Raw genomic sequence first — 25556 nt, forward strand, 5'->3', positions numbered from 1 at the left:
CTCTCTCTAAAGTTATACTAGTGACAAATCACAGACACACAATCCTCTCTGCCTGTATACTAGTGACACATCACAGGAGCACAAGCCTCTCTCTACCTGCACTCTGGTGACACAGCAGAGGAGCACTACCATCTATCTGTATACTAGTGACTCATAAAGGAGCACACACATTAACCTGCACACTAGTGACACACATGAGTACAACCCTCTACCAGTATACTAGTGGCACACCACAGGAGCATAAGCTTCTCTCTACCTGTATACTAGAGGCACACCACAGGAGTGCAGTCCCCCAACTGTATACTAAAGGCACAGCACAGGAGCAGAAGCCTCCCCTGTATACTAGTTACACAGTACAGGAGCACAACCTTCTACCTGTATACTGGTGATGCATCACAGAAGCACAACCTTCTACATGTAAACTGGTGACATATCACCGGACCACACTCCTGCACCTATATAGTAGTGGCACAGCACAGGAGCACAACCTTCTACTTGTATACTAGCAGCAAAGCACTGGACCAGGACCTTCTACCTGTATTCCAGTGACACAGAACAGGAGCACAACCCACCATCTATCTACTAGTGACGCATCACAGTATCACAACCCTCTACCTGAATACTAGTGACACAGCAACGGAGCACACACTCTACTAGTGGTACATTATACAGTATACTAGTGACACAGCACAGGAGCACACACTCTACTAGTGGCACAGTATACTAGTGACACAGCACAGGAGCACAACCCTCTACTAGTGGCACAGTATACTAGTGACACAGCTCAGGAGCACACACTCTACAAGTGGCACAGTATACTAGTGACACAGCACAGGAGCACAAACAACTATCTACTTGTATACTAGCAGCAAAGCACTGGACCAGGACCTTCTACCTGTATACCCGTGACACAGCACCGGAGCACAACCCTCTACTAGTGGCACAGTATACAGTATACTAGTGACACAGCACCGGAGCACAACGCTCTACTAGTGGCACAGTATACAGTATACTAGTGACACAGCACCTGATCACAACCCTCTACTAGTGGCACAGTATACAGTACACTAGTGACACAGCACCGGAGCACAACCCTCTACTAGTGGCACAGTATACAGTATACTAGTGACACAGCACAGGAGCACAACCCTCTACCAGCCGTGGCCCGTGCAGGTAAGAGCAGTGGAGTGGACGGGGCCGGTTGAAGGGAATTTCAACGGATGATGGCGAGGAAAAATTAATTATTTATTTAATTTTCCCTTGCCATCGCCGGTAGAAATCTCCCCCAGCCGGCCCCCCGCTCTTACTTGCACGGTCCGTGGCTGCCCTCTACCTAGTGACACATACAGGAGCGCAACCCTCCACCTGATTACTAGTGACCTAGCACAGGGGCACAACCCTCCCTCTTTATACTGTTGACACATCACAGGAGCACAACCCTCTACCTGCACTGATGGCACATCATAGGAACACAAACCTTTACCAGTATACTAGTGACACAGCACAAGAGGACGTCCCTCTACCTGCATACTAGTGACACAGCACAAAAGCACGTCCCTCTACCTGTATACTAGTGACACAGCACAGAAGCGCAAAACTCTACCTGTATATTAGTGACACATTATAGGAGCATAACATGCTACTTCTCTATATATAAGTGACACAGCACAGGAGCACAACTCTCTACCTGTATACTAGTGGCACACCACAAGAGCAGAAGCCCCCCCTGTATACTACTGACACAGCACAGAAGTGCAACCCTTGTGTACTACTGACACAGCATAGGAGCACAACCCTCTACCTGTAAGCTAGTGACACAGCACAGGACTAGTAACACAGCACAGGAGCACAACCCTCTACCTATGTACTAGTGGCACAGCACTGGACCAGGACCTTCTACCTGTACACTAGTGACACACTACAGGAGCACAACCCACCATCTATCTACTAGTGACACATCACTGTAGCACAACCCTCTACCTGTATACTAGCGGCACAGCACAAGCCCCCAATGCTCCACCTGTATACTAGTGACACACTACAGAAGCATAACCTTCTACCTATACCCGTGACACAAAAGGAACACAACCCTCTACCAGGAGTTGATACATAACTGACTCCACAGAATTTCTGAGTCCAGTCCTTTTTAGGTCTCGGCTAGCGTAGGCTGCGCACATGCGCAGTCTCGCTGGCGAGATTTTATGTCTCTCAGTATAAGGTTAATGCCCGCCCCTCTTCTCCATTGGCTGGCCTCCTAAACGGCGGCCAGCCATTGGAGAAGAGGTTTCAGTGACGATTTAAGCCCCGTCTTTTTCGGATTGAGGGGCATGTTTTTTCGTTTCTTTCTCTCGACTGACGTGCTCAGTGAAAAACACGCCCCCCAGTCTGAAAAGGACAGGGCTTAAATAGAAAGAAGAACCATTTGTCTCTAAGCCCCGTCCTTTTCAGACTGGGGGGGGCGTGTTTTTCACTGAGCACGTCACTAGAGAGAAAGAAGCGAAAAAACACGCCCCCCAATCTGAACAGGACAGGGTTTAGAGACCAATGCGATGCCCTTTATTTCATAACGCACTCGAGATTTTGAGCTACCTCACTGGCTTGTTTCTAGAATGCTTCGAAGCACTGGAGTGGGTATTGGACTGGCGATTTCTTTGCCCTTTTTTTTACCGCACCCGAAAACTCTTTGTACCGTGAGGGGAAATGTATTTAAAAAGGGTGTTCTTACACGATAAATGAATTGTGGACCCCGATGGTGCGGCTTGAGTATATTCTGCGACGTGTACCTGCGCTGAAGTTCTTGGGAAAGTATAGAAAAGTTTGCGGTTGCCGTCCCTACATACGTTGTGGGTCCCTAGCTTGGGGGAGGGGCTTGTGCCAGAGGTAAGCGTTAAAGTGAGGGCTATCTTGAAGAGAAGGTTGTCCAGCAAACACTGGTATCGAACAGAGGACGTGTTTCTTTGCTGTGTGCGTAAGCTTTTCTTCTTGGGCTCTGCCGCTTTCTGTGGCAGCGCTGTCTTAATAAATAGGCTGCCTATGGCGCTGTACAAAGTGGCAAGTCTAGACGCTGCTTTGTGCTGTTTAAATACACGTGTGTGTGTGTGTGTGTGTGTGTGTGTGTGTGTGTGTGTGTGTGTATATATATATATATATATATATATATATATATATATATATATCCTGTTTTCGGACCCTGGCTGCACTAGGATTGTTGTCCTTGCACTAGGGTGCCATTGTTTTTTCAATACATGGCTGTGTTTGGTCGCTGTTTAATCCGATTGCTCTTGGCGCAGTATTGTACCCTTTGTAGCTACTGAAGCTACAGTCCTTTATTTTTACTTGGGGCTCTACGCATTTGATGCGGTTTTAAACAAGTGGTTGCTCTTGGGCGCTACATTGGGGGGTACCGTGTTGAGCCTAGGGATGCTACTGTGCTATTTTAACATGGCGGTTGGTCTTTGCGTCATATTGGCTACTGATGAAATGCATTGGCTGCTCTTGGCGCTGGATGCTCACTGTTTTAAGACCGCGTTTACTAGGCGCTACGCTACTCTTTGGTGCCGCGTTGGGTGCTCTATAATTCAGTATCTACTCTTGGCTCCGCTTCTAATGAAGATGGCGTGACCTGTTTTTGATGATGATGATCTGACCTTTGGGGGGAAAAGGAAAGGTCAGCATCCCGCAGGGCCCCGCCCCCTGCTCCGATATTGATCAAACCGAAAGACCGGATCATGTGCCTCGAACTGGGCCCCCAGATTTTCATTGCTTGTGACTTCCTCTGGTATAGTAGCATGTGCGGCTCCCCTCAGCGAAGCAGCGTACTACTGCTGTGAGCTTTTAAATATTGCATTTCTATTTTTGTTTACACGATTTGAAAGGGTTAGGTTCCTAAATGTTAATATTCCCATCCTTCCCTGGGACGTATGTACACACAGTCTGAATGCATTAGTACGATATGTATGGGGTGACGTTCAGCCCAGATGTTTCTCCAAATCCTGCGATCGACCTCCAGGTTTGCGCCAGTTTTACTCAGAATGTTCACCCACAACTTTGCATAAAGGCCGTCAACAGTTCAGTGTGGCCAGCGTTTTCGTAGTATATTTGCAGTTTACGCGCGATTTTATGGAATACTGCTGGTAACCATGGTTTCCACGCATAGAGGTTATGTTTCACCGTTTTTAAGACTTTAGGGTGTGGAAGGAGGGAGCCCCCCTGCTTAGACTTGGGTATGTAATCATGGAGTCTATTAATGCTGTGTGTGTGTGGGGCTCTGTGTGTGTGTGGGGCTCTGTGTGTATGTGGGGCTCTGTGTGTGTGTGTGGGGCTCTGTGTGTGTGTGTGTGGCTCTGTGTGTGTGTGGGGGGGGGCTCTGTTTGTGTGGGGGGCTCTGTTTGTGTGGGGGGCTCTGTGTGTGGGGGGCTCTGTGTGTGGGGGGCTCTGTGTGTGTGGGGGGCTCTGTGTGTGTGGGGGGCTCTGTGTGTGGGGTTCTGTGTGTGTGGGGGGGCTCTGTTTGTGTGGGGGGGCTCTGTTTGTGTGTGGGGCTCTGTGTGTGTGGGGGGCTCTGTGTGTGTGGGGGGGCTCTGTGTGTGTGGGGGGGCTCTGTGTGTGTGGGGGGGCTCTGTGTGTGTGTGGGGGGGCTCTGTGTGTGTGTGGGGGGCTCTGTGTGTGTGGGGGGCTCTGTGTGTGGGGGGCCTTATGGGAGTGAGGCACTCAGAGGAAGGGATGCTAAGATCCTTGACAACACTATAACAACAGCTTACAGAATTATTTTCAGTCTACCCAAGCAAACCTCACCCGCTCAAATCAGGCTCGAATTTGGCATCGACCAACAGCTCCTGGCAAGGCATGGAGCCTACGTGATAGCCTGGGACAAAGTGAGGAAATCCAAACAAGGAACCCTGAATGAACACCTGTGGAAGGAGTTAGAACAGCATCCTTCCTCAGCAGCAGCTAAGTACCTCACTGGCAGTCTGACGAATACAGGTCTAGAACAGCTCTGGAACACTCCAACAAGTCATACAAATTTCAAAAAAACTGGTAAAAAAATCAATCAAATTACAATCATGGTTGCAAGACAAGGAAACCCTCTCGAAGAGAACACATGGCTGGTTGACTCTGAACTCGTACAAAACAAAAGCACAACAGCGCTATCTGGCCGAGGGGTATTCCAAGAGTGTCAAGTTGTGCTTTCTAAGGCACAGGTTGGGCCTGCTACCTTGTACTCAAAATCTCCCACGCTGGCTCAAAATCAAAACTGACCCCCTCTGTCGGCTATGCGGTTTGGCAGAAGAGGACATGCTGCATTTGATATGCTCTTGTGAAAAACTACGGGACGAACGAAAACGCTGGCTAAAACACCACTTTAATCGTCAAGGGATCCGCACTAGACGGGCGGCGGTCCTTGCATGTTTTCATCCTAATGACCCTGGCTTGAACTGCAGCTTTGTAAAATTCCTGAAGGCAGTTGAAAAAAAGATGCCAAAAAACTCAATCCATAACTGCCTTAATTCAACCGACTTGACATCACTTCGCTGACGGTTTCACTGACTTTATGAGCTCATGCGGCCACTGAGCAACAAATTACAAACATTAAGTCCAAATACAAGCACATCGGTCATAAGGAAATGTGAACATTTTAAATTTTAAATTTTGAGTCTTTTAAAACTGTAGTTTTATCCATTCTGCTCTTAACTCATTTTTATATTGCAATGGTTTTAAGTAACTATGCTAAATAAAGATTACTTACTTACTTACTGTGTGTGGGGGGCTCTGTGTGTGGGGGGCTCTGTGTGTGTGGGGCTCTGTGTGTGTGGGGGGGGCTCTGTGTGTGGGGGGGGGGCTCTGTGTGTGGGGGGGGGGCTCTGTGTGTGGGGGGCTCTGTGTGTGGGGGGCTCTGTGTGTGTGTGTGTGTGTGTGTGGGGCTCTATGTGTGGGGGGCTCTGTGTGTGGGGCTCTATGTGTGTAGGGATCTGTGTGTGTAGGGATCTGTGTGTGTGGGGATCTGTGTGTGTGTGGGGCTCTGTGTGTGTGTGGGGCTCTGTGTGTGTGTGGGGGCTCTGTGTGTGTGGGGCTCTGTGTGTGTGGGGCTCTGTGTGTGTGTGTGTGGGGCTCTGTGTGTGGGGGGGGGCTCTGTGTGTGTGTGGGGGGGGGCTCTGTGTGTGTGGGGGGCTCTGTGTGTGTGTGGGGCTCTGTGTGAAAAGTACTAACTAACTACTGCTCTCTAATATATACTCTATTTAAGTCATTCACTACTCACTACTAAATAGATATACTACTCCATATATTATCTATAACTCACTACACTACATCTATTTCTATCTACTACTTTTCATTACTCACTACTACTGTCTCTACTACTCGCTAACTCCTACACGCTCTCTACACACTATCTACTACTCACTCTATACTCCACTCCACTAATCTACTCTACTCACTAACTACTATTGCCTACAACTCACTCCTACTCTACTCTATACAAGTATACTCTCTATTAATCAACTAGTCACTCTCTACTAACTATTAATCACTGCTAATACTCTCTACTACTCTCTACTACTCTCTAATGCTTAACTATTGCCATTGTAAATGGCAATACCATATATTTATCGGTTTAAAAAAAAACAATAAATGAAAAAAATGGGGGAAACATGCCTTACCTGATAACACACAGGCTCCTACTCTAAGCCACAGAGAGACACCCCTCATATGATCATACACACGCTCTTGCCCTAAGCCACAGTGTGAAACCCTCACCTAATAACACAGAGACTCCTGCTGAAAGCTATAGTGTGACATACCTCACCTGATAACACACTGCGTCTTAAGTCTAACCAACTTTTCTTTGGTTCTCACAGAGCAAGTTAAAAACTGAGAAGAAGAAACTTAAACCTGAGTTTGAAAAACTGTGGCAGCTCATGAAAGAAAAGGAGCAAACCCTGCATGAAAAACTGGAGGAGATGGAGAAGAAAATTCCCATGGTAGAAAATGCAAATATTACCAGATTTTCCAATCAAATCACCTCTCTCAAGGCCCTGATAACGGAGATAGAAAAGAAGTGCGAGGAGCCGGCGCCGGAACTCCTGAAGGTGAGATACTGTTTGGTAAATAAAACAAAAGAAGGAAGTGAAATATTCATATTTTGTGTGCATTATTAAATGTATGAGCAGAACACATATGATCTCCTGGCAGGGTCGATGCTAAGTGACTGCACGCACTCTGACAGCCGCACACAATATACAGACATGGATTATTTACATTGTCCCCCTTGATGCTGTGAGCCCAAGTCAATATATAAACAGTGGAATGTACAGTGACCTCTCACTGTGTTATATTCAAGTTAATGCAAATCACAGGAGCATGCAGTTCCTGGTTGGTGGGGGGGGGGGGGGGGGGAGGGGGAGAATGGAAAAGGGGGAAAAAAGGAGGGGGCCATCTGTGTGAAGTCCAGGCACTCGATAGAGAGTGCGTAGTCACACTGGGAGTGCTCCAATAAGGAGCAAGGGCCCTCACACACTCCAAGGGGTGTCATTCTTCATCATAGGGCAGCTCCTCGTTGGGCCGGCGCTGTAATACCCAACGGGCCCCGCAGGGGGGCTCTTTGCCGGAGTTCTTTTCTGGTTGCTGTTGTGAAGCTAGGTGTTATGAGGGAGCTTGTGTGTGGTGAGTAGAAGTGAACAAAAGTGCTTGTGATCTAAAAATGGCTACAAGAAACTCCAAGGGTAATTGTATTCTCTGGGTTCTTGTGCCGTGTGTTAAAAAAAACGAATGAGTCGTGAACTGAAGGGGAGGGGGGAATATACCCGCTTGGGTCTAGATAAGTGTGTATGGTGTGTGAATGGTCGACATGTTTCTTGCCCTTTAGTGTCGCAAAGTCCCGTGCGAGACTGGTGCGAGTTGGTCCCGTACAGTGAGGATCCTCAGTCAAGTTTCCTCCCTGGCTTAATTAGCGATTACTCTGGCCTTCCATGGTTGGGGCAGTCACATTCCTCAAATGAGGTGCATGTCCACAAGAAGGTAGACCAATTTTAACCTCTCACATTTTCACAAGCTTGAGATTACCTTCAAATCCAGGCGATAGGGGAAGAAACCTTTGAACAATACCCAGTCACAGCCTTCTCCTTGAGTAATAGATGTATCCTAGGTCCTGAAGAATTGCCTAGATCCGTTTGGACACTAAAGGGCAAGAAACATGTCGACCATCCACACACCAAACACACTTATCTAGACCCAAGCAGGTATAATTCTCTCTTCCCCCACCCCCTTTCAGTCCACGACTCATTAGTCGTTTTTAACACATGGCACAAGAACCCAGGGAATACAATTACCCTTGGAGTTTCTTGTAGCCATTTTTAGATCACAAGCACTTTTGTTCACTTCTACTCACCACACTCAAGTTCCCTCATAACACCTAGCTTCACAATAGCAACCAGAAAAGAACTCCGGGAAAGAGCCTCCCCGGCGGGGCCCGTTGGGTATTGCAGTGGCGGCCCAACGAGGAGCTGCTCTATTATGAAGCTAAAGAATGGTGATGGATTAAACCCAGATCAGTTGACTGGGGCTGAGCGTTTGATTTGCTCAAACGCTCCATCCATCACCACCCCCTTTGGTATCGGTTTGATGTTTCAAGTGGAGGTCTTCCTGGTCTTTTGATTGCTTACTCCCAATGCAGGGTTCCTTGACGTCCTCGTTCTTCCCTAAACATCTTGCTGTGTGTTCAGGGTACTTTCACTTGTCAATTCTAGCTTTTGTAGAAAGGAGGCTGCGAGGTCTTCTGCCTCTGGTGTGTCATCCTGTTGGCTCTTTGCAGGTGAGAGGCTTGAAGCTGACCTCGGGGTGGATAGCATTGGATCATTGGCCTCTAGATCTTGCTCACTTCGCCAGTGAATTAGAGCTTCTGAGACTTGAGGGCCATTTGTCTCATTTGTTGTTGCCCTGTAGTTCTCTAAGTTCAGCGAGGCCCCCCTAGGCTCATTCTCTTCCTCATGGGCCCTTTCATTGCGGATTTTGCCGCTTGTTTTGCAATTTGTTCCCTCATTTGCACCCCCTTCATGCCACCGCCCAAGTTGGACCTGTTCGTGCACTTCCGACTCCCAGTCCTTGGTGCATGAGTGATGCCTAAGCTTGAGGTGGGGGACAGCTAACGAGGTCTGGTCTTGAGATTTTGTGCTCTATCGTAGCTTTTGTTGCTTCCGAGGGGCTATCTGGGATAATGAATGTGCTTATCAGCCCTTAATGAGGGGCGTTCACTAGTGGTTGCTCTTGATTGAGTGATGAGGCCATGCTTCTTGTGATCCTTAAGTATGTAGAGCCTGTGAGCTCATTCACTTCCATGACGTCCCTTGAGGTTGGGGGACTTCTTTTTGGGCACCATACTTTGGAGCTCCTGTAGGTGAGTCTTTTTGCCTTTCCCCTCTTTCCTCCTTCTGTTGCGTGCTTATCTAGGTTCCTGATCGATACTGTGACCTTATGCCCCTATTCGGCTATAAATCCATTTATTCCCTATATTGGCATAACCGTTCAAGTGCGATTTTCTGAAAAGTCATCTCTGGCCTCACACGAACAGAGCCACATTCCAGCATGACTCTCTGCTACTTCCTTTGCGACCAATTAGTGCAATGACAGAGCAGCAGTCACTATCTGATATTCCTAGATAACACTCCGAGTTCTTCAACAAGATAAAAACTTAGCAAACCTGGAAATCCCCGCTTGCTATGTTTTGATTAGTAATGGAACTCTAATGAGCAACTGATAACTGTCACTTCCTAGTGACATCTTTAATTGACGTCTTATGTCCAGCAAACTTGCGTCAAACCCGGCACCTGTCAGGTATAAATATTACCAACGTTGCCTTAAGCAATGAGAGACACGAACTGCGAGTTTGTTGCCTGTTGCTGATGCCAGCTGCCTGCATGACCCTGTGTTGGTAAAAACTAGCACTCTGTCGCTGCAGCCTGCTATCCTGTGGTGGTGAAGCTGCTGATTACCATTATCGCCGCTACAGCGCGAACTATGGTGCAGTACGCTTAAGGAGCTGAAACAGCCGTCCTCTGCGAAGACATCCAGCCGATTCCAGCTGCCCGCGGACGCTGTCACCCCTCCTTCCTCGACGCGCTGAAGAGAGCCGCTGCCTTTCTCGTGTAGAGAAATCCAGTCCCGGCGCTTCCGGTTTACCCTCGCGGGTGACTGGGATATCGAGAGAGACCCCTGAAGGAGATACCAATCCTCCATCATTCTATTCAGAGGTATGGTGTTGACTAAACCCTTAGACGAGAATTCTTGAAACAAACCTTGGCAAAACCAACTTAACTTAAGCTACTTACTTACTCCCCCTTCTCACGTGTTAGGCTTAGGTCAGGCACACTGGGGTAGGCTTAGTTAGAAGCACCAGTTGAGTATGTTAGCCTAATGTATATATGACTGTATATATGTTTTATTACTTTTAAACCATTGTATGGCTAAGAAACCATATCAATGCTTTTACAGTTCTATTTCGCAATACTTATCTTACTGTACGTACTTTTTATAATAACAGTTATTGCAATTGTGGCAATACATTTCTCTTGTACGAGAAGAAAGACTGTTCAATAAATGTTAACCCTTTATTGATACACGCCCGTCTCTCTATTCTCTACATACTGTGAAAGTAAACTGCACTAGACTGACTGAGTGAAATCTGTGTCTATTGTTTCACACGACCCTAGAGATCGACTCTTGATCTGAGGAGCAAAGTTGTCATGTTGCACGGTTGTTGGAAAACTGAATCCCTTCTTGTCTGTGCCAAGGAAGCTGATCACTTCCTATGCAGAGAAGAAAGTTTCCAGTGACCTCTGAGCTAGTTGGTAACACAACCCAATTAAGTTTAGCATAGTCAGTGGAGGCCTGGAATATAAGCAGTTCCACGTCGATACTACTGTTTATGTTATTCCAATGCGCAGGGCCTAGTGGGAAACTAGGAACTACACTACACTTCCTTCTTTCTTTCTTCCACACTTCAAATAGCCTGTGGCCCGTGCAGCTGGAGAAGGCCCTTAAGTGGCCCTAGGTGGTGGCTGACATACCTAACGTCTTGTTTTAGGCTCCTGATACCCCATCAGGGCAAGAAGCTGGTCGCCCATTTCAAACATGGGGGCCAGGTGCTCCCTCTGTTGTTCCCGTATTTTTCCCAGAGGTTTCCCCAGTTCGAGATGGCCGGTGGCGGCTGATGGTGCGGTGAGGTGCAAGGGGGAGCAAAGCAAAGTGCCCGGGCCTCACAAGCTGCACCCTGACTGTCGGAGCCGCCTCCGTGGGGGTCTCACGGGGGCTCACTCATGGTGGTGGCTCTCAAAGGCCCCCACGCACACTCTGCCCTGTCCGCTCCTTGGATCCGCCTGGTTGGATCCACGGGGCCCCCGCAGGAATCCTCTGTCACCCCCGGTCTGCTTTCCCCGACTTGCGCACTCTCCAGCCCAAGTCTCTGGGCTGCCTGGTTTGCCTGGCTCAAGGTCTGCAAACCATGCCAGTAATTGGATTTGGATCTAGCCGCACCTAGCCGGGCCTCGGCTCGACAGTCCCCTGCCCCCTATAACCATCTCCAGGGGGGGCTGCCGGGAGTGGAGAAGCGTGATGGCCCTGGGGGACCGCCGAGAGGCACGGAGGGATGAGCGGCAGGCAGCAAGTGGCTGCTATGATACCTGCTCCTCCTCCTGAGTGTGCGTGCATGTGTGTGTGGTGGTTCCTTCCAAAACGGGGAGAGTAACAATGAGCAAGCTATATAATTCGGCATTTGGAATAGGTAACGGCAAGCTCACTGTTTTTTTTGTCTCTTCTTTTAAAGATAGAGATTGCCACAGAACACTATTTAGTTTGAAGAATAGTAGCAATTTTATATTACAGGTGACCCTTAGTTATAGTACAGAGTGTGCAACATGAATGTCCACAAATTGCTGCCCGCCAGCAAAAGAAGTTTGATTTATAACTGTATTATCTTGACACCCTCAACGGCAACCAAATTCGGCACCAATATAGCTTAGGGAGCGATTAGCGGTATAAACCTCCTTATTTTGGTCATACGCTGTCACTTTTAATAGTGATGCTCTGCTCAAATAGGTTGTTGACTAGTTTACAGTCAAGAAGCTTCATGAGAAGTTGCTCCATGCAAATGGCACTGGATGATGGTGAAAGAGAACATCATTGACATCTCTACAAGGGCGACAGAGAACATCCATTCAAGGGGGATAGGGAATATCCCTCAGAGAGTGACCGAGAGCATCCCTCCAAGGGTGACAGAGAATATCCCTCCGAGGGTGACAGAGAATATCCCTCCGAGGGTGACAGAGAATATCCCTCCGAGGGTGACAGAGAATATCCCTCCGAGGGTGACAGAGAATATCCCTCCGAGGGTGAAATATCCCTCCGAGGGTGACAGAGAATATCCCTCCGAGGGTGACAGAGAATATCCCTCCGAGGGTGACAGAGAATATCCCTCCGAGGGTGACAGAAAATATCCCTCCGAGGGTGACAGAGAATATCCCTCCGAGGGTGACAGAGAGTATCCCTCTGAGGGTGATGGAGAGCATCCCTCGGAGGGCAATAGAGAGCATCCCTCGGAGGGCGATAGAGAGCATCCCTCGGAGGGCGATAGAGAGCATCCCTCGGAGGGTGATAGAGAGCATCCCTCGGAGGGCAATAGAGAGCATCCCTCGGAGGGCGATAGAGCATCCCTCGGAGGGCGATAGAGAGCATCCCTCGGAGGGCGATAGAGAGCATCCCTTGGAGGGCGATAGAGAGCATCCCTCCGAGGGTGGCAGAGAGCATCCGTCCAACAGTAGCAGAGAGCATCCCTCTGAGGGTGATGGAGAGCATCCCTCGGAGGGCGATGAAGAGCATCCCTCGGAGGGCGATGGAGAGCATCCCTCGGAGGGTGATGGAGAGCATCCCTTGGAGGGCGATGGAGAGCATCCCTCGGAGGGCGATAGAGAGCATCCCTCCGAGGGTGGCAGAGAGCATCCGTCCAACAGTAGCAGAGAGCATCCCTCGGAGGGCGATGGAGAGCATCCCTTGGAGGGCGATGGAGAGCATCCCTCGGAGGGCGATAGAGAGCATCCCTCCGAGGGTGGCAGAGAGCATCCGTCCAACAGTAGCAGAGAGCATCCCTCGGAGGGCGATGGAGAGCATCCCTCGGAGGGCGATGGAGAGCATCCCTCGGAGGGCGATGGAGAGCATCCCTCGGAGGGCGATGGAGAGCATCCCTCGGAGGGCGATGGAGAGCATCCCTCGGAGGGCGATGGAGAGCATCCCTCGGAGGGCGATGGAGAGCATCCCTCGGAGGGCGATAGAGAGCATCCCTCCGAGAGTGGCAGAGAGCATCCGTCCAACAGTGGCAGAGAGCATCCCTCTGAGGGTGATGGAGAGCATCCCTCGGAGGGCAACAGAGAGCATCCCTCGGAGGGGGACAGAGAGCATCCCTCGGAGGGGGACAGAGAGCATCCCTCGGAGGGGGACAGAGAGCATCCCTCGGAGGGGGACAGAGAGCATCCCTCGGAGGGGGACGGAGAGCATCCCTCCGAGGGTGGCGGAGAGCATCCCTCCGAGGGTGGCGGAGAGCATCCCTCTGAGGGTGGCGGAGAGCATCCCTCTGAGGGTGGCGGAGAGCATCCCTCCGAGGGTGACAGAGAGCATCCCTCCGAGGGTGACAGAGAGCATCCCTCTGAGGGTGACAGAGAGCATCCCTCTGAGGGTGACAGAGAGCATCCCTCTGAGGGTGACAGAGAGCATCCCTCTGAGGGTGACAGAGAGCATCCCTCTGAGGGTGACAGAGAGCATCCCTCTGAGGGTGACGGAGAGCATCACTCTGAGGGTGACGGAGAGCATCCCTCTGAGGGTGACGGAGAGCATCCCTCCGTGGGTGACAGAGATGATCCCTCCGTGGGTGACGGAGAGCATCCCTCGGAGAGTGACAGAGAGCATCCCTCTGAGGGTGACGGAGAGCATCCCTCTGAGGGTGACAGAGAGCATCCCTCTGAGGGTGACAGAGAGCATCCCTCTGAGGGTGACGGAGAGCATCCCTCTGAGGGTGACGGAGAGCATCCCTCCGTGGGTGACAGAGATGATCCCTCCGTGGGTGACGGAGAGCATCCCTCGGAGAGTGACAGAGAGCATCCCTCTGAGGGTGACGGAGAGCATCCCTCTGAGGGTGACGGAGAGCATCCCTCTGAGGGTGACAGAGAGCATCCCTCTGAGGGTGACGGAGAGCATCCCTCTGAGGGTGACGGAGAGCATCCCTCCGAGGGTGACGGAGAACACCCCTCTTTGGCTCCACAGCCAGTTCTGAAACTCTTGAAGTTGTTTATAATGACCATGACCTGTCAATGTTGGTACAAACACGTAATTCACCAGTTAATCTAAACACATGCTCAAATGCTCTTTATGCTCCTAGGAAAGTGATAGATAATAAACCTGTGCTTTCCCGGAAGGCGATTTGGTAATCAAGCCCCAATGAAGCTAAAAGTTTGGAGTATAGTTTTGTGTCAGTGTTGAGAAATGAAATGGGGTCAGTAAGATCCACTGTCCAAGGTAGGCTCATTCATCTTGCCTCCTGCTATGATGGTGGACCCTGTTGGAATGACCTCGAAATTCAGTCTAGGATGGTGTTCTGTGACCTTTTAATGTAGCCTCTCTTGTAAATACAGGAAGATTACTCCTGGCCTGCTGATGAACCTTGTGTGTCAGTCGAGGATGATGGCTCATGACCTGTTGATGAACGGCAAACTGAGCTATTTGTTTGGGTTATCTGTTCATAGGGGTCCTGTGCGTTTTACTACCCTCTTAGTAACTTTACTGTCTATCAATAGACAATATACAGATGTGGGGAGCAGTACCCACAAAGATGTTACAATTTTAGAGAAACATGTCAATAATAAACATATAAATTAAAAAACTAGCTGATTACCTGGCGTTGCCCGGGTATTTATTGATCCCAATCCTCTATTAGATAGGAAAATGAATTAATTCTATCTGTAGTGTAAAATCAAAGTAATTTTATTTACAGGTATACAAGTTGTATTAATTTCCACAATCTTCGAGAAAGTTTTACCGAATTCCTTTCCACAACATTCTAGAAGGTTCTACAAAGTTATATTTATTTCCATAACCTTCTAAAAAGCTCTACAGAGTTCTATTCATTTCCACCACCTTCTAGAAGGTTCTTTGGACTTTTTTCCACTTCCACAACCTTCTAGAATGTTCTACAGAGTTCTATTCTTTATTAAAACTTTCCAGAAGGTTCTACAGAGATCTATTCGACTATACGTGGGCTTAAATGTCATCGGGACTGTCACCAATCAGCTTAACGACCCCGAAAACGATGGATTCGACACTAATCTCTGTCACTTTGGACATTATATTTTTCACCCCATCTCACACCAACAATGCCGATGGGGGCTGAACTTGAACTTAAACGGCATCAGGAGTGTCACTATGCTTCTCAGCAACCCCGAAAACGAAGGATTCAACACTAATCTCTGTTATTTTGGACATTATATTTTTCACCCCATCTCACACCCACAATGCCGATGGGGGCTGAACCTGGACTTAAACTGCATTTGGAGTGTCACTATGCTTCTCAATAACCCCGAAAACTATGGAACCGACATGAACATCGGTCAGATTGGTCGTCGTTCCAGAGTTATTCCTCATTCGAAGAGCCAGGTCTACAGGCACTTCCTGAAAGCCTGCAGTGTGGGGGTCCATCTGATGCTGAGGGGGAGTTCGTTCCAGATCTTGGCCGCGATGTAGGAGATGTCTCTTCCTCCCGTTCTGCGGATGCTTGGGATTTTGGCCAGGGTAAGGTCGGCGGAGCAGAGGTTTCTCCTAGGTGCGTAGAAGGAAATTCATTAATTGAGGTATTGGGGTCTGGTGTTGTGGAGGGATTTCTAGGCATGACGGAGCAGCTTGAAGGTCACTCTTTTTCCAGTGGATGTCTCGTAGGTGCTGGATGATGTGGTCTTCTCGTGGGATGTCGAGGACGAGTCTGGCTGCGGCGTTCTGGATGGTTTGGATTTTTGCGGAGTAGAGATCTGTTGATTCCAGCATAGAGCGTGTTCTGATAGTCCAGTCTGCTGGTAATGAGCGCGTGGGTGATGGTCTTTCTGGATTTGGGGGGATGTATTTGCAGGTCTTGTGGAGGATGCGCAGGCTGTGAAGCATGTGGAAGATGTTGACCTGTTGGTTCATTGTGAGGGAGGAGTAGAGTATGATGCCGAGGTTGCGGGCGTGGTCCGTGGGTGTGGGAGGATTGCCGAGGGCGATGGGCCACCAGGTGTTGTCCCATGCGGAGGGGGTGGATCCGAGGACGAGGACTTCCGCTTTCTCCGAGTTGAGCTTCAGGCAGGTGCTGCTTATCCAGGATGCGACGTCTTTCATTCACCCATTCTGCCCGAATCTCCTCCCTCTGCAGGGCACCCTTCCAGTACCCGTTCTGCTCGTACCTCCTCCTGCAGTCCACTCTTATGGTCCCCCTCCTGCCAGTGCCTCTTCTTACAGGGCACTCTTCTTGTACTCCTGCTTGTATCTCCTCCTGCAGGGCACTCTCCCAGTCCCCTTCTGCCTTTGTAGGGCGCTTTTCCAGTACCCCTTTGGCTTTTCCCTACTCCTTTAGAGCACTTGTTCTGTTCGTACTTCCTTCTTCCAAAGAACACTCTTCTAGTATCCCTTCTATCCTCCTGCAGTGCACTCTTCTAATACCTCTTCTGCTTGTGCCTCCTCCTCATAAGCATACCTCCAGTACCTCTTCTTCTCAGTGAGTTGGCCTCGTCCAACAAGGTAGATCCAGCTCCTTCAACAGGGTTAGGACCAAGTCCCTTGCACCGCTCTTTACACACCAGTCAGAAGGGCTGATGGCTTCACAAGGCGGCTTCTCACTTGGGGGTTGTAATTCACCAACGCCTCTCTCCAGCAGACAGCTCCTCTATTCTATAGGCAGCCCTCAGCTCTTCTTGCAGGGGTCCTTTCCAGGTTGTCCTCACCTGTAACATAACATAACATGTGTATTTGTAAAGCGCACGTTCACCCAGAGGTCTCTTGGCGCTGAATAACAGATGTTCATTGTTACCCAACTCAATGGTACTCATTTTATCGACCTCAGATGGATGAAAGGCTGAGTGGACCCGCCGGGATTTGAACCTGTGACCATGAGGTCGAACACAGGCCCCTGCAATGGACGCATTAGTCCACTGAGCCACCAGACCCGGCAAGTAAGCAGCAATCAGGGATCCTGGCTCTGGAACTGAAATGTTTATCTCCATTAGTGCTTTGAGGGTCTTGACACTGGTCAAAGAGACTCCTGCCACAGTGACCTGGGTTTCTCACTAATATTTGTCCTAGTTTTTTAGATGTAGATGACAATTCGACAGCTCCTCCGCTGGAGGTTTCAGGCAATTCTGACATTGTATTTATTAGCGCAGGCTGGTCAGGTTAAAGTCTTTGTCACTCAATCTTGGCAGGAAGAGAGAGTGGAACTGTGTGTGCCATGTCAAAGGAAACTGAGACAATGGCTCAGAAGAGAGGCCTCCCACTCAGCTGCTGCACAGAACTGCATTAACTCTTCTGGGGATGAATGATGCAGGAAGTGGGCAGCAAATGTCCTTTAACCCCTCCCATGCTCGTGGCGGAACCGTTCTGTCACAAGCCTCGGGTGGGCTGAGCTGGTGACGGAACGGTTCCGTCACGGCCCTCTCGCCGCGCCTGCGCGGCGCGAATTCCGCACCTGCGCTAACGTTCTCTAGCGCGGGCGGGGCCGTGACGGAACCGTTCCGTCACAAGCACAGCTCACCCGCGTGCCGTGACGGAGCGGTTCCGTCACGAGCATGAGACTGCCGCGCGGCCCCCCCACCCCCTTAGCACTGCGGCGGAATAGCTGCCGCAGTGAAGGGGTTAAAGCATCATTTGTCTCCCTCATTCCTTTCCTTTCACAGACATCTGGTCCACTTCATAGACCCCTGGAAGGTTTCCACAATCTACCCCCCTATCTGGCAGGCTCCCCCCATCCTCCATCATATCTACTATTAACTCCTGTCCCCATACATTAAATCACAATACATACACACCCCATGCTCACCTTAACCCCCACATGCAGCATGCATGTGACATGCACTCGCTCCGCAGGTGTCCAGGCGCTTTAAATTACAGCTAGTACTTCAATTATAACAAAGATTATAGTGGAGGAGACTCCATTAGGAAGGCTCACGTCACTGGAGAGGTCCAAATACATGTATTCAAAGCGTGACATACAGAGGGTTCATGGGTAGAAACCAGTGTCCATTTGCCGCTCCAGCTGTGCTCTCAGTGAGTGTGATATCACCTGTAGGTCTTGTACAATGTCTCCTCTATGGGTGGAAATCATTTGATTCGATTCATAAGCTTTATTCGATTATTCATGACCAATCATAAAAGCATACAGTGTTAAAAATGTTACTTGATAAAAAACATTACAGAACAGGAAAAATTACAATAAATGGAGCAGCTCAATAGAAGACAAGTATACGACCGGGTGATTATATTCATACAAATAAATCAGACTTAAAATTCCAGACTTTTCCTATGGGACACAGCTTTTAGAATAAAGGTAGCGGTAAAAAAACAGATACCCAAAGTGCCAAGTGCAAATAGTAGTTTCATGGCATGAGCAGTTGTATACACAGAATATTTCATAAAAACAGGTTTAAGATAGCTTAGACGAATGTGCAAATACAAAGGGCAGATTAGCATAAACTGCAATGTGCTCTGTTTGGTGGTACCATCACACGGACAGGGGCTTGAACTGTAAATTTTCATCCGTGGAAATGCCACCAAATTATGAACAATGCCTAATCTCAACCTAGTGAGAACAAACTGATGTGATTGTTTGGTAATTGCTTTTAGATACTTAGGCATGCCCTGACCTTCCTCCTTGTTAGAATGGTAAAAAACATGGGTTGTAAAGTGGCTACATTGGGCTCTTCGTGTATTGGATTTAATCCCCAAAATAACATTTTTAACCTCCCGTTTGGGTAAATTATTAACACATAGGGGGTCATAGAGAATGTCCAAACCGAAGATTTCTTTATTGGATGTTAAAACATAATTTAACCAGGGGATCTTGCGAACATTGTCCAAACGAAGACCGTCTTGGATAATTCGCCTGGTAAATCCTGTTTCGTCCTTTGTCCAGATTGACCTCCAAACCATAAGGGGTCTCAAGCTCGTTAAATCTGTCAAATGTTCCAGCCCGGCCTCTTTATGAATTAGTTTGGTGGATGCCGAAGGGGGGAGGCACAGAAGTCTCTTGAGGAACTGATTCTGTTACTTGGAGGTCCCCATGGTTACAATGGCCCCAAACTCCAGAGCCATATAGGGCAATAGAAGCGCATCTATGCCTGTAGACATTTAGCATATCTGGGATTCGACGGCTGCCCAGTTTGGAAGCAAAACTAAATACTCCCGAGGAGCTTTTAATCCATCTTGGCCTTCACGTTTAAAATCTCAGATGCCCACAACCCACTACTGTTAAAAGTTATGCCAAGATAACAGAATTTGTCCACAACCTCTATTCTGTGTTCCCTAAACTGGAATGATTTAAGTTGATTCACCTTTTTCCCACAGGCCATGATAAAAGTCTTAGAGTTATTAATTTGTAATTTTCTCCCCTGGATAAAATAATAAAAATAATTCATACGTTTTTGGAGACCGTTTGGGGTTCTCGAAAGGAGGACTGTATCATCTGCGTAAAGCAGTACCGGGACTGATTGGCCCTCTATCTGCGGGGAATCAGCTTGGACCCTCTTCAGTTCGGACTCCATAGAATTTATAAAAAGGGAGAAAAGTAACGGGGCCAGCACACAACCTTGCCTTATACCAGATTTAACCCTGATCTTCTTGGTGCATTCCCCTGCATGGCCAAAGCGAATCTGGGCTGACAGCTTATTATAAAGTCTAGCCAGGAAATAAATTATTGCTGTGGGGGCTCCCATTGCAAGAAAGGTGGACCATAAAAGGGTATGGTCCACCAGATCAAAAGCGCTTGAGAGGTCTGCAAAACAGAGAAATAATGAGCCCTGTTTCGCTTTAGTATATTTCCCTATGATGAGATCAAGGTTAATGCACTGCTCAATTGTCCCAAGACCCTTACGGAAACCAAATTGTGAATCCGCAAGGATATTATTGTCCTCTGCCCATTCCTCCAATCGTGCTAGTAAAACCCTACTCATGGTTTTTAGTGAGGAATCCAGAAGGGAGATAGGGTGGTAGTTATTAGCCTCTCCTCTGTCTCCCTTCTTGTAGATCGGCAGGATTATAGATTCACTCCAGGTAGATGGTGTACTTTCACTATCAGATGCGTTGAACACCTGGGTCAGGAGTGGACTCCAGAGTGCCGGATCAGTTTTATACAGGTCAACCGGGACCCCGTCCGGTCCCGGTGCCTTCCCCCCTTTGCTCTTGCTGATGGCAGTGTCTACTTCTTGGAGGGTAATCCCCAGGGGTAACTTAGGTACGATAGATTCGGCAGTAGAGCTATCAAGAGCCTCCCTAGCCGGATCAAAGATACCTGTGAAATATTGTACCCAGCTATCCTCGCTAAATTGGGCAGTTAAAACTGGGAATTCTTCCTTTTGAAGGAAGGGGCTATTGACCGTGCTCCAAAAAAGCTTACTGTCACGCAGCTCCGCCACTTTGATCAGGTTATCCCAGGCTTGCTCCCTTAGCTCCTGTTTTCTACAGAGGAGCTGCTGTTTATAGGTTGACCTGAGGAGTGTAATGGCCTCCCTGTCTCTTTGTTGTCTCGACAGAGCCCTCTTTAATTCTTGTAGAGATTTCGTGCATGCACTGTCGAACCAGCCCATAGCTGCCCTCTTGGATATGCCCTTGGTGATGGTGAGGGACCTTTTAATTATAGTGCCAAGTTTCTCGAAATCTGCAATAATGCGCTGAGGGTAGCATCATAGTCAAGACAATTATGTATCACTTCGGACCCTGCTCCCACAATTTTTCGCATAAGCTTCTCCGAGTTATCCCCACACCATTTAATGCGAATACCATTTTGCCTACAAGGTGTTATCTCATCAACTGCCATGCGCTTATCGCTAGGTAGGGTCCCCCAGATAGAGGTCGACATTGTGATGGCATTGTGGTCACTATTACCAAAGTCTACAATAATCGGGACTGTACAAAGTGGGGCAATGTGTACTGATAACAGTAAGAAATCAACAACGGAAGCAGAATTCCTCCCAACAAAAGTAGGTATAATTTTACCCTCTTTATCCGTAGCCGGATGTTGGATCAGTAAATCAAGATTTAACATAAGGGTGTTAAGAGAGTCGCCATAAGGGGTGTGGGTAAAATGTGCCCGATTCTCCCCATTGTCCCCGTCAAACCCACAAACATTTGTAAAGGAGCGAGGACAGGTGCGAATATTAAAGTCCCCACCCCAAATGATATCATAGGTCTTATTGGTATCTCTACAAATTTTCCTCACAGCTGTATCGAGCTCATCCACTACACAAGTACTTGTGGCGTCAAACATGTTATTATAATGGTTGATCAGCAGGGTGTCACGACCCCTTTTGTGACCCAATCTTAGAATTTGTGAGTGGGGGCCCACAATCAAATGCGATATCACACGTGCAGGGAAATTCACAGAGAGTAAAATTACAAGCCAACCTTTAGCCCTACCCATGTTGGACTTTTGTGCAGGGTTATTATAGGACACAAAACCGTCGAAAAGGATATCTGACGTAGCCCATGTCTCCTGTAAACAAAGGACGTCAAACTGGGAAAGGGATTCCCTCCAACCTAGGGACAACACTTTCTGACTCCAGCCAGCGATGTTCCAGCTAGCAAGTTTGAGGCCAAGGATGCAAGGAGTAGGCTCTACAAACTCAGGAGCACTGAGGGTCACTGTAGATGGTGGTGTTTCGTCAGGGGTGACCATAGAGGCTGGTAGGTGGTGGGTGGCCATGGGGTCTATGTCCTGGGGTACAAGGTGGGCAGGGGAGGGAAGCGTTATAGGGGCTACATCCGTTGGTATACCATTTGCCTTACCCTCTCGTATACTATTTGCGGTGCCAGGAACATGAGGGCATGGATCGTGGGTCAGGGGTAGTCAGTCGACTCCATCGAGACCATCTAAACAGCTGAACCGATTAAAATCACAGAAGGGGGCATACGGGGGCATCATAACCGGTCTTGCATCATATATTCTATGTCTACCCCTCCGCTCAACCCTGGTCCAGTCGTCTCTACCTCTATCATGGTGCAAATGGTTAGGAGGCAAGAAGAAGGACACTGGAAGCGTCTGTATGGTGGAGTCGAAGGATCTATTAAAACCCGCACAAATGTGTGAGACCGTTCTAGGGTCTCTAAAACTGACCGTTATGCAGTTCCCATTTATAGTCTTTACGGTTTTACCCAACCAGGGCACCCTTCTAACCATGATGATTTCGTTATGAAGATGGGCCGGGAGGGGTCTGATCCAGTTCAGCCATCTAACAACTTTACTTTTGAGAGATGTAAAGTTCTCAACTTCCCCGGCTTCCAGCGCGGGGGGGGGGGGGGCTCCTGCCAAAACTACCGTAAAACAATTAGTTTCAGGTGGCAGGTCTGGAAGGCGCGGTCTGGGGGCTCTCAGATCTGGGGTTGAAGAATCTATTTGGCCGTCAGCTGTTACCCCGTTAACATTGGTGGTAGTTGGAACTAGCCCTGGTGGTAGTAGGAGAGGGTATTTTATTATTATTAGAATGGGTTGGGACCAGAGGGCCTATAGGGGGGCAGGTCGGGTTGGGGGCGTCTTTCACTAACGGGGGGCCGGGGATAGTGAGAGTCGTTTGCGGGTTGGTAGATTTAGCCAATATGGCGGCTGTAGTTTTCTCAATGTTAGTTAGTGGGATTTCTATTCGTTCTATTTTGGACTCTAGAGGGAATAGGAGTGATTTGAATAAGGCTCCCAAGTTTTCAAATGTTAACTCTTTGCTAGGTAGGGGTTGGGTTTGGTTTATTGGGGAAATGATGATATTGTGTTTGTGCTTAGCTGATCTAGACTTTCCACCAGATGTCTTGTTATAGGATCTCTTACGTTTGGTGGCGGCCCCTTCTTTAACCCCTTTAGACAGAGTGTTGTTACAAGTGTCATCGGGTTCGGAAGGGATAGACATTGTTGTCAAGAACTAAATCAATTTCGGGAAGGAATTCATTAACCAAAATGTCCAAATCATGTGCACCCAAACTGTCCTCCTTCTGTGTTGTGGCTTTGCCATCCGCGTTGTTGATAATAGTCTCAGTGGGTCGCTCAGGGGTTTTAGCATTAGCTAAAGGACCAAGGGATGATCTCTTTATCGCAGATAGTTCCTTTGATAGGCGTTTTTCGAGGACATTAATTTCAGTGTCAATTAGGGTATTGGCTCTAATGAGGAACTTTTCCATACCTCCAGCTATAGCACCTCCAGCTAGAGAGGTCTTGCTCTTTGTTTCACGACCGGACATCTCCCCTCGCTAGAGTTAGGTTAGGAGACGACAAATGCAAGAGGGGGGGCCCGGTCCAGTCAAGCCCGGTCACGGACGGGCACAAACGGGCCCGCCCTTGGCCCGGGCTTCGTCCGGCGCCGTCCCGCGTCCGCGTGGAGGGGCCTGACTATAAGCTCAGGGCAGGCTAGGGGCGGGAAGAGTCACAGGTACGCCTGGTCGATTCCGCGCACGGACCTCTGGGACTCGCAGTCCCGCAGCCGAGTCTGCTCCCCGGCAACTGCACACCAAATCCAGGTATGACGAGTCTCCAGCAAGCCTCCACAAGTCAGGGTAAACAAAAGGCTCCAACAGTGGCTTCGAGCGGCTCCCGCGAATCGGGGGCCGCGAGCCGTAATGAAGCTCAGGGTAGGCTGGGGGCGGGAAGAGTCACAGGTGCGCCTGGTCGATTCCGCGCATGGACCTCTGGGACTCGCAGTCCCGCAGCCGAGTCTGCTCCCCGGCAACTGCACACCAAATCCAGGTATGACGAGTCTCCAGCAAGCCTCCACAAGTCAGGGTAAACAAAAGGCTCCAACAGTGGCTTCGAGCGGCTCCCGCGAATCGGGGGCCGCGAGCCGTAATGAAGCTCAGGGCAGGCTGGGGGCGGGAAGAGTCACAGGTGCGCCTGGTCGATTCCGCGCACGGACCTCTGGGACTCGCAGTCCCGCACCCTCGCAGCCGAGTCTACTCCCCGGCAACTGCCCACCAAATCCAGGTAGGACGAGTCTCCAGCAAGCCTCCACAAGTCAGGGGAAACAAAAGGCTCCAACAGTGGCTTCGACTGGCACGTTCATGACTTGTAATATTATGTGAAGTTTGCCATGTGCTGAGCCATGTGACACAGATTAGAATATAACAGACAATGTGGTGTCATGTGACCCCATTCAGAATATCACAGACTGTCATGTGGCCTCATTTAGAAAATTGTACACTGCACTAGTTCATGTGAAAACATTCAAAATATCACAGATTGTGTCATGTGACTTGTTGTAGACTATCAGACTGTGTGTGAACTCATTCATATCACACACACCCTGCTGTGTCATGTGACCAGGGACGTTGTGCCAGGGGTAGTGGAAGTGACATCACACACTCTTTGATCTTAATGACTGCACAAGAAGTGATATCATATGACTTTTGACCCTAAATGTGTCCGGAAAGTTGGCCCATGACCTTAACTTAGAAGACATTACAATAATTGACATTACTGAAGTTCTGTGATAACTGAATTGTTAGTATTACACAACACAGACCAATGGCCATTTTATAAACCATCTATTTTAGGGTCGTGACCTGATCTTTGAAAGCTGTGGGAAGTAATACTTACTCTGAATTGTAGTGAGCCAGATTTCATCTTGTGCACCTGGTGGGGTGGGGACGGGGGTGGGGGGGTGGGGGATGAGTGGGGGGGGGTGGGGGATGAGTGGGGGGGGGGTGGGGTTCCCAAATTGCATTATGTTTTTTGAAAAAATGGAAAACTACACAGCATATTAAAAGCACAATTTTCACATAAATGTGTTAAAAAAGACAGTGGTTCTGAAAGTACACTCGTTTATATTCAAGAACCTTAAAGGTGTGTCAAGCCAATGAAACCTGACCCTTATATGGAGTTCACCCCATTGTTTTCAGAATTTGCTATGGATTCCTCCTAGGTCAAAATCGCCTCCATTGTGCCAGGGCCATCATTTTGCCAGGGGTGCCCCTCATGCAATGCGTGCTCCTTTATGCCGCATATTACCAACAGCATCCCAGTGACCAAATTCTGCAATAATGCCATCTCATACCTTAGGTTTGTGGATTTTGAAAGTGGTGGGGCGGAACGCTTCAACTTGATTATAACCCAAGCTAATACAGCAAGAAAGCCCGAGTTAAAAGAGTAGGTGCAAGAGGTGTTCTCTCACTCTGGGCCAAACGGTGTATTTTATCGAATACATTTTTAGAAAACTTATTACATTTTTTCTAAAGGGTACAATTGGTACCCTCCTCATCTCAGCACAATGCACAGGCAGACCCAAAATTCACCCTTCTCTCTGTCCTCACTGAAGTGCTAA

General features: G+C 48.8%; 1 protein-coding gene across 1 annotated transcript in view; it reads left to right on the forward strand.

The window, feature by feature from the left end:
- Positions 1-25556, forward strand: part of LOC147710200 (E3 ubiquitin-protein ligase TRIM39-like) — a 125777-nt gene that overhangs the window by 26460 nt on the left and 73761 nt on the right. The window contains exon 3 of the mRNA XM_086920885.1: positions 6852-7082. Coding sequence (XP_086777011.1) covers positions 6852-7082 — 231 coding nt within the window. The remainder of the gene's footprint in view (positions 1-6851; positions 7083-25556) is intronic.

This window comes from Lissotriton vulgaris, chromosome 5, assembly GCF_964263255.1.
Source record: "Lissotriton vulgaris chromosome 5, aLisVul1.2, whole genome shotgun sequence".
NCBI classification, from domain to species: domain Eukaryota; kingdom Metazoa; phylum Chordata; class Amphibia; order Caudata; family Salamandridae; genus Lissotriton; species Lissotriton vulgaris.